This window comes from Phaethon lepturus, unplaced genomic scaffold, assembly GCF_000687285.1.
Source record: "Phaethon lepturus isolate BGI_N335 unplaced genomic scaffold, ASM68728v1 scaffold14089, whole genome shotgun sequence".
Classification (NCBI taxonomy): domain Eukaryota; kingdom Metazoa; phylum Chordata; class Aves; order Phaethontiformes; family Phaethontidae; genus Phaethon; species Phaethon lepturus.
In genome coordinates, this window is record NW_010564237.1 from 179 (window position 1) to 10,435 (window position 10,257).

At 39.6% G+C, this 10,257-nt stretch overlaps 1 protein-coding gene across 1 annotated transcript; it reads left to right on the top strand.

Annotated features, from left to right (window-relative positions):
• The first annotated feature begins 237 nt into the window (after window positions 1-237).
• Window positions 238-9,500, top strand: PIH1D3 (PIH1 domain containing 3). The gene is made up of 6 exons (XM_010294815.1): window positions 238-327; window positions 1,996-2,059; window positions 3,527-3,632; window positions 5,474-5,570; window positions 6,319-6,404; window positions 9,371-9,500. Exons 1-6 carry the CDS (start codon window positions 238-240, stop codon window positions 9,498-9,500), a joined length of 573 nt encoding a protein of 190 aa, XP_010293117.1.
• The last annotated feature ends 757 nt before the right edge of the window (window positions 9,501-10,257 follow it).

Sequence of the window (10,257 nt, forward strand, 5' to 3'; positions counted from 1 at the left end):
GGTGTGATTTTCGTAATGGCTGTGGAACATAAGTCTATACTAAACAGCAAGAGGAAAGGTTGTTTATGTTCCACTACATATGTTTTGATATCATGCATGTAAGAATTTGGCTAAAGTTTATCCTTCCAGAACACACAGCAGAAAAATTGTGCTTTACTGACAGTACGGAACATGTTTTGTTCCCTCCTCATCTGTCACTCTTTTTTTTTTCTGCATAGATGAACAGTGGGTATTGATATGGACAGTGTTTCCTCAGGCTCTTCTCTGCAGTTCCTTGCGAAACTGCTTTGTGATGCTCAAGAAGATGATGATGATGGTGAACATTTGGTGAGTATTTCTTATGAAATGCTGCCTCTTTTACATGTTGTACCATAGCCTAGCCTTGTTAACTGAGGAGAAGCTTCTTTTACCAGAGTGAGTAAAAGGAGAATGAAAACCTTTGAAGGCTTGGGACTGACTGAAACATCTAGAAGTTGCTTTTAGGGTAACAAGCTCTTGAGGGAGAGAATAATGAAGATGCCCCAGGAAAACAAGGAGTGATTGTGACTACAAAATGGGATGGAGATTTAATTTTTCAGCCTGAAGAAAATAAGAACATGTAGTTGAAAGAGCTTTAGATACTTTAGACTTCCCCCTGAAGTCTGCCAGAGATGAAGGTAATTATAACTAAATACTTCATATGAAGGCAAAAAGTTGCTGCTCAACTTCTGAGTAAAGACTTATATGTCCAGAGGCGACTGAGTATACTAATTCTGTGTGTCAGGCATTGAAGAATGGTAGAGATAATTGATCATCGATGTACAATAGATATGTTGGTGACTGTAGAATAGGGAAGGGTTGAGCAATCATTCTGATGATCATTCTAATCTGAATGATTAATAAGAGAAATATTTTTCCATTCTTCTATATCAATTCACCTCAGGACTAGATCAAAATCACAGCTGTTCGAAAGCATATGTTGTTCCTGCAATATGCAACTGCTGCTTTTATGTAGGCATGTGTGTCTGCTTGGGAGAAATATCCTAGGAGGGTCACAGGTGCCAACAATCACAATGCAGAAGGCTCAAAACTTTGCCAAGTCTCTTAGGATTTTGAACAAGTCATGTTATGACATGGATAAAAAAAATGGTAAATGCCGCAATGTTCGTCCAAATCTGCTGGCTGACCCAGCAGTTGTGCACTAGTAGTGGCAAAGGTAATAATATTTGGAATAATAGGGGTGCATATTCCTTGAAATTTCCTTTCAGTAAGCGGTAGATGTTGTCCTTCACACCTGAACTACCCTCCAGCTGTTTAATGCCTGCTTTTTTAAAGCTAGCATTACTGCTGTACATCTTTGCAGTAAACATCCTGATTTTATAAGAATTTGTTTACATCTTATTAATAAAATGAATGATGCTTCAGAGACAGAAATGAAAAATTGCCTCAAGGGATGTCAATTATGTCTAAGTCAATCTGGGTAAATTGAAATCTTTATTTTGATGTTCTGTGCATATGAGGCACTTTTATCAAACCAAGGAATCTTCATATATAGAGAGAAATGCTTCACATTGGCCTGTTAGCACTAAATTGATTCATAATTAGAGGAAAATGTTGTTGCCTCATATGATCTGTACTGTCAAAAGGAATCCAAGTGCTGTGATGGGATTTTCACATAGCACCCTTGGTTTTCTGCAATATTTACATGGCAGGCAGAGCATGGAAATTTTGCCAAAATGCCATGGAAACTAATACTCAAAAAAACACATCTGTCTGTAATACTGTGCTTCTGGGAGTCCTGCTTAAACCCAGTGTGTTAAGGTCACTTTCTGCTGGGTGAGAGTGAAGAAGAGAGAATATTCAGTGGTTCAGTCATGAAATTGTGGGATTATATTTTTTGGATTCTAGCAGGGAGTTGTTTGACCTCAGATAACATTTTATATTTATTGATATTTTCCTTGTTACTGAGCTGGGCTCCATGAAAATTGATTGAAGTTCCATTTGCCTTTTTTGCAGCCACACTATTCTGTTAGCACCATGACTCCTGGTAGTATTGGACCAGTAAAGAAAGAGACCACTGGTAAGGAGGAGTGTTTGTAAGTTTTAGCATTCAGTTCCATTTAGCAGACTATAACAGCTTTAGTAAGTTACCACTGATGGGGTTTGCTTCAATAAGAGGGTGGTCACTGACCTTTGACTTGGAAAGTGTGTTACATTTTTACAATTACATTGTAAAATTCTTCTTTTCCTGAAAGCTTACCTGCAAAATATACAAAGAGAAGCAGAAAGGGTAACTCCAGAGAACAGCACCCTCACGTGGCAACAGTAAACAGACTACAGAGCACAGCCTGGTCAACGGGCTGAGCGGAATAATAACTGAGCAGCAAAAAGCTCCATATAAGTACTCTTGTGGAATTGTTAATGCTTACTTAGAGCAAACAAGGAAGATGGACTTCTAAGTACTCACCTGAAAGGATCTTTGTGGGGTAAACTGAACTGAGCCTATGCCTATGAGGAGGAAGAGCTATGAAGTGTACTGTGAAACACAGTCATACCATATTCCCCCAAAAGTTTCACAACCCTATTTAGACCACACATGGGAAGAAATAGAATCTTTGCTCAGTTGTGTCCGCAATGGATGGAGAGGCATTTTTCTCTTTCTTGTGCCTAGTTCTTTGCCTGGAAACCCTGGACAATTACATGCTTTACATGACTATAGGTGTTCTGGCATCATATAGACTCTCAGGCAATGAGAACAAAGATCTTGAGAGTTCCTAAATTTGTGTCAACACCTTGGATTGTACTCAGGAAAGAAAGGAAGACAAGTTTAGTCTTAGCAAAGTTAATGTAAGGTTCTTCCTGCAGCTAATGCTGTCACATTATTGGGCAGCTTAGTTATGGGCCATAAGAAAGGTCAACAAGGACCAGCATGAGTGTAGCAGGAAATGAACTGTGGTAAATATAACAAATAGAGTAGTTCTGCTTGGGATTTCAACAATAACTAGAGATTCTACTATAAAAACTTTCAAGCTGCAGATTTACCAGCTTACTAGAAAACATATTTTTCCATGTAGGAAAGGCATAAACCATAGTGTTCTGCCTGTGAACTTTCATGTGTCTTCAGTACCTTGTATGGGCTGTGCTTAATAATTAACTGGAAGATCTGGTTTTCTATGTGAGGAGGAGGTCCTTTTGTAAATGACTCTGGTCACTTAAAAATCTCATGTCAGGGGGCTTGGGAAAGATTAATATTTCATACTTCTACACTTTACCCATTTTGAAGTGCTAGATATTTTATGCCTGCAAGGAGGATTTCCTTGACATAGAGGTTAGGTAAAGGAGATTTAAGGGAAAGGAAAATATCCTTCCTCTGCAAATTCTAATTCGTAAGATACTGAGGTGAAGGAGACTGTAAACATTTGCTAGAATGCTTTTAATACAAAGATTTTTCTAAAGCCTAGAAAAATCAGAGTTTTCAGCAAACCTAGAGGAACACAGACATTCCAAAATATGAATATGACAGGGTGATTTTTCTCATCACTTACAGATACTTTTCAAATGAAATCTGAAAACAAGAAAACTATTTGGAATACAGAAGAGGTCCCAGAAGGATCTGAATTTGATGATATCTGGGATGCTAGAGAACAGCCAGAGTAAGTGAGCTGAGACTGCCTGCATGGGCTTTACATAGCATTAAATGGAAATGAGTTAAACAGCATGTACTGCATTTGAGTGAAACAGCCATCCAAAAAGCTTGTGTCATGGAAGGGGAAGGGAAGGATATCGGTGTTGCATCTAAAGCAACGTGTGAGGAGTGATTTTAATCTCTCCCTTGGAAACCTTCTGATGTCATAACAGAAATGTAGAGTTGATTTTTCCCATCCTAAGATTACTTGCAGTGTCAGATACTTGTATAAAGCGAGGTTAGGAGGGGAAGGAGGCGAGCAAAATTATTTACTAGCTTTCAGATGTGCCATTTGTGTGAAATACCTGTCTTTTCCTGCTGCAACAGATATGCATTCATTTTTCATGCTCATAAATTCATAAAGAACTCCAACTTACATTTGCATTTCAAAGAATTAAGCTTATAGAGACAAATAGTACTACAGGAAGGGAGGCTATATGCAGGCAGTTTTGAACTTTTAAATCTTGTCGTTCAATCTTAGTCTGTCAAGGGGCAACCTAAACGCAGAGTTTTTTCCCCTTGCTCGTAGAAAAACAATTACAAAAACATTCTTGAAATACATACTATCAGGCATGTTAGTTGTAGTTTGTAGAGGTCAGAAAGCCTTCAGGGTCAATCCATAAAGCAGCCCTTGGATTTCTAATCAATGTGTTATGATGCCATGTCCTGGAGTGCTAAATGCTGGAGCAGATGGACTGAAGCCCATGAAGCTGCATATTGTACGCTAGTTTGTAGTCCAGAATCCTCATTTTTCTGTCCATTTAAGTCATGCTTTTAGGTGTTCAATTTCCTGATCTAAACACAGGAGTGAGACCCACCTGAACTTAGACTCAGCATTTCTGAAAATGATTGCACATTCACCTATAGACTCACATACAGTTACACTTGAAACTGTCACCTGTGAGGTATAGAAGATGCTGTCTTTGCATTGTGGACACGACAGAAGCTTTTCTCATGCTTTTTTTTTGACCCTTCACCTCCATGCTGGATAAAATGCAGTGCTTTTATAGCCTCAAGCAATTATGACCTGTGTTGCACAGATGAATGAGAGTATAAATCTTTCTAACAGTTCATCAAATTGAATCAAGGAAAATGGCCCAAAAGGCAAACAGATGGCTAGAGAGGCACATCCAGAGCTATTAGACAGTTTTCTCATTGGCTTAGGAATTATTGCATACACATATGAACGCTGGAGATATGAAAAAGACTTTCCATACACTATAGATAAATTACTCCATTTATTTTGCTCAATTTAGTAGGAGTAATATATGTTCTAAATACAATATTTAGTTTGTATTTCCTCATTCATTAAGTATCTAGAGCAAGGGAGTACGTGATTCTACATTTTGTAGACATGGTGGAGTAGGAAATAAATGTTGGTCAAATGCAAAAGAATTAAAATTTGACAGAAGAGTGTTTATGCTCAGGCTGCAAGAATATGTTGAATGACGGAACTGAACACATGTAATGGTCACAGCATCCTTTTCAAATCCATTTCCCAAGAGTTTGTGGTGTTTAGTTAGTTAATAACTATCAATTCACTTAGGTTGCATTTCCTGATCCTGCAAAGGCTGGTTGGTGAAGTAGAGGCAGCAAAGTGAGAGCCTTGAAAGGTGGGATGAATGATGTTCACCTGTCTTCTAGCTAACTCACTCATAACTCAGAACAGAAACCCAGTGCAGATGGCTTGAAGCTTTAAAGGGAGACAGACAATGTAATGAGGATATTTACAGACCTCTGAGAAATACAATCTCCTTTAGTCTCTTGCCCCTTCTACAGTATTACTAGGCAACTACTTCTCTTTCTCAGGTATCAGATTTTATTCAAACAGTGTGTGGGAACAGAGGATGTCTTCTTTGGGATGAGCAGGAAAGACCCTTCCACAGCCTGCTGTGAAGATATGGTGGTGAGCTGAACCTGTATCTCCCATTCTTTCTTTCTGCTCTTTCTCTGCCCTTTTCAATCTTGCTGCCTTCTTGAGGGACAGAATGTAAACACCAAGCTGTATTGCTGCCTTTGGCCTCCTTATTTATACTTGCTAACCTGAGGAACTCGTGTATCTCCTCAAGGACCTAGTGTACTCAAGAGAATCTGTGTAAATGCATATGTCACATACAGACTTGAGGGAAATAAAAAGTAGCTCTAAGATGAAGTTTCATCTTGGACAGAAATTTGGAGGGGACAGGGGCTGGGAAGGAGATGGTTTTCATCTGCCTGCATTTATTACAAGGTATGCGAGTTAGCAGAATGCTACAATACTGACAGTCTTTAAAGTTGCAGGTATCAGATCCTGTCCCATTATATAATCAAAGACCTCCCTGCTTTCTGAACTTCAGGACATGTAGAACTGCTGTGCAATTTTTCTAGTAGAAGTACACTGTCCTTGGAATACACAAAGCCAGGGGCTTTTGCTGGATGTAGAACATCTGTCAAGTACATTATCAGCTCAGGGTTTTGAAGAAAATAAGTTATCAGTACATGTCATTAAGTTATTGAAAGCAATCATTATCACTGTTAGATTTTCTGTGATACAAATTACCTACTCGGAATGTTGCTGTTTGACACTAGCATCAAAATATTCATGAAAATGAGATCTTTTATGGCTTGTAGGGCTACATATCTAATCACAGCTTTACCTCTGCCCATCATTTCAGATTAAAATCAAGCTGCCAGAGACAAAATACTCAGACATAACATTGGATATCCAGGACAAGGTTCTTGACCTTCGAACTCCCAAAAAGTAAGTGAAACACAATTGATAGAATTGTTAATATCTTGTTTGAAAGGAGGTTTGACCAAGCCTTCAACTGAATGCTGTGTGGAAAGCAAAGCTAAAGATGAACATCGGGTTATTAATTGCACTTGAGAAATAGATACAGACAAAACCAACCATAGTCCATCTGTAGGTGTATAGTGTGCTAGATTTGAATCTGTGATACTGTTCTAGCAAAAGTAGCTTTAAGACAGATTTTGGCTACTTAAAAAGCAAGGCTTCAAGGCCCCCAGATGTCTGGCAATAAACTGCCCATGGTCTTGAAGGACTTCTTGTGAGTTTGCTTTTTAAATACTAATTTGTACAAAGATATAACTGAAGATGGTAAAAAATGTGCAGATACTTTTTCAGAAGTTGAAAGCCAAATTGTGGATATATCCAGGCATCAATGCAGAGATGGAAATGTTACAAGTTTTCCCAAAGGGTTTTCCTTTGAGTTCTTTTTTTATAGGGCTATTTCAAATCTACAAAGATAATCAACTGACTGATTATCAGAGATAATTAAACAGACTTCTCAGTCTTCCTTCATATTTCCTTCAGTGTGCAATTGCCCTGCCTGAAATTTCCAAATAGTTCCCATGTCTTTTTTGCTTTAAGTCCTTCTTCACAATAGAGTGCTTTCATAAGAAACTTTAATCCTCTCTGGGCTGACTTGCTGCATTGAACGGGATGTGGGAAGATCCATATGTGAATAGCTTCCTGCAAATAAATTCAAGGTGCAGACCATGGATTAAGGCCCAGATAAGTTCTGTCCCTAGTGGACTAACTATAGAAAAGCCACCTTTCTCACGGACAAAACCAGGCTGATTCAGTGTTATGGTTTAACCCAGCAGCCAGCTAAACACCACACAGCCTTTTGCTCACCACCACCCCACCCCCTTGGTCCAGATTGAGGAGAGAATGGGAGGCAAAAAAAAGTAAAATTCATGGGTTGAGATAAAAGACAGTTCAACAGGACAGAAAAGGAAGGTTTAAAAAGGAAATAATTGTAAAAGGATGTACAAAATAAGTGATGCACAATGCAATTGCTCACCACACACCAACTGATGCCCAGCCCCTTCCTGAGCAGCAGCTCTCCCCAGCCAAACCCCTAGTTTATATACTGAGCATGGCATCGTGGTATGGAATATCCCTTTGTCCAGTTTGCGTCAGCTGTCCTGGCTGTGTATCCTCCCAGCTTCCTGTGCACCCCCTGCCTTCTTGCTGGCAGGCCAGCATGAGAAGCTGGACAGTCCTTGACAGCTTATCAACAACTAAAAATATTAACATTATCAAAATTATTTTCACCCCAAATCCAAAACACAGCACTATACCAGCTACTAGGAAGAAAATTAACTCTATCCCAGCCAAAACCAGGGCAGTCGGTTACCCCCTGCTTGGATTTAACCCAAAGATGCAACAGGGGTGGAAGAATGTTTGGAAGTGCTAGCTCTGAAACTGGAAAATCAGGAGGAATAATTCTGCAGCTGGCGACTTGCAGAACCTGCAGGTAGTAAAAGAGGTAGCTTAATACAATACTGCAGCTGTAGAAAAACCTCAGCATCCTTTTTTCTTTTACAATTCTTTCTTTTTGGTGACTCAGATCTGCTGCTATCTTCTGAGTATCCAGCTGTCTCTAGTCACAAGCCTAGCAAATAAAAAGTTTGCTGTAAATCTGTTGGTTGCTTGGGTACAGCCTGAGCCAATGCTGCTTTCACAAATATAAGTGCAAGTCTTCTCAGTATGAAAGAAACAAACAAGATTTCAAGTTCTACATACTGAAAAACGCTGTACTCTCACAGATGTGTAGGAGGGCTGAAAGGAACTGTTTCCAACTCTGTAGTCCTGGGGATGATTCTAAACCAAGCTGATTAAGGACTTCTCCAAATTGTAGCAAATGGCTGCCTCCAGTAGGTGTGGTGCAAAGGTGTTTTGACTGTAACTCTTTCAGCCATAGCTCCTACAAGACTGATGAAAAGGTCTGGAAAAGAATCAGTATGACTTAAAACCCAATTTAAAGTAATCCCCAACTAGACCGTGTTGTCTTGTTGGGTTTTATAGAGTTTGGCTGGGCAGTTCTCTTGATTCTAAAGTGTCCTTGATTCTGTTTGCACTGTCAATCGAGTGGAGGTCCGAGACTGGCCCATCATTTATATTGTTAATATATAAGCCTGGGATAAGAGGGATAAAAGTCCAGACTCTGTGTGAACAAGTAAACTTGAACTGTTGTCAGTGAGAAGAGTTGAATGGGTCCAGACAGAGACATCCTCATGAGGAGATAAACCAGAAGGCTTGTCAGCCATTCCAGGAAAAGCTGTGTTTCTAACATAGCAAGGGACTGTGGAATAATTCCTGGGTCCAAGATCCATCCTCTCTTTGTGTATTATGTGCCTGAGCCACAGGTAGGGGATCAGTGAATTAACCTTCAATGTAGGTTAAAATCCCAGGAACTTTATAACTGTAAATCCATTCTCATACTTGAACTGTGCTTTGCAGTGTAGACATATCCTTTATTGAAGCTGGACTGGCCAGAATCTATAATCAGGCTGCACCACTTCTTTTTACTGGAGAAGATATACTCCTGAAGACACACTCAGGCTTTATGCATTATTCAGATTTTTACCACCAGGAGAGCATTATCAATGCAGCTCCTCCTTCCTCTGTATTTAAAATGCAGCACTGTGCAAAAGCAAGAGCAGTGGAGAGAACCAACAATCCATCATTGGAAACTGTTGTCATAGCCACAGCCAAAAGAAAGGAACAGTGTTGGAAATATTTCAGGGCCTGTATAGCTGTGCATCAGGTGTTGCAGGAACCCCGCAACCTGTCATGAGATATACTGAAAGAACATTCCTTGGTATACTGATGGGCAAATTGCAAGCAGTAACTGGCAGTGCCATCTCAATTGCTCACCCAATCTGAGACACTGAAATTCACTGTGTCCTTTTTTACAGGAAGCTGCTGCTGCACCTCCCCTACTGTGTAGACAGCAAGAATGGAAAAGCTTGTTTTCTCTCTGAAGAGGAGACCTTGGAAGTCACCTTGAGACTATCAAGGAAGTTTGATTTCATAAATTTTGTCTGACAGATAGAGAAAGTTTGCAAAAAATAATCTCTTAGTTTGAAGTCCTCTTGAAACCTAACTGTTCACGAGATTGTTTCCCTTGAACAGTCCATGGGGAATATCCCTGAAGAAATTGAATGAGTCAGGAGGAACATAGCACCCATAGCTTCTATAAGCTGAGGCTGTCCAGCTCTTGTGCTGCTCTAGTTAATGTTCTGCCTCCTTTGGTCTGATACAGGCTCTGTGAATCAGAAAATAGATTACAATTCTGTAAACCAGAGAAAGTCTTTTTGTGGTTATGGCTGATAAATAGCACAATGAGGCTCTGGCCAGTGTGTCAAACTTGCAAACTTGCAAATGATGATATCCTTGCTTGGCCTCCAGTGCTGGGACTAGAGTCAGTTCAGAATTCTCCTCTTAGCTACTTCTTGATGAGAAGATCAAAGCTCTTCAGGGATCCATATCCACATCTGAGGCTCCTTTACACTGGCAGAACAAGGTAACTAACTATAGTTGGATTGTTGAACAGCTCAACTCTTTTGAACAATTTTTGACGATGTATGGTTCAGTGTCATCTATTCACCTGCTGGCTCTGCAGCTATTTTTCTGATCTTTCTTGATTAATAAAAGAATGTGTTCTAATGAATAGTTGCAGTTACCTTTCAGTCTGCCTTCTCTATGTTATGTCCCAAGAGACTTCCTAAAAGTGAGATAAGAGGAACTTTGCATAACAAAGCATCACTTAAAGGCTGAAATATGGCAAAAGCTTTTCTTTGGC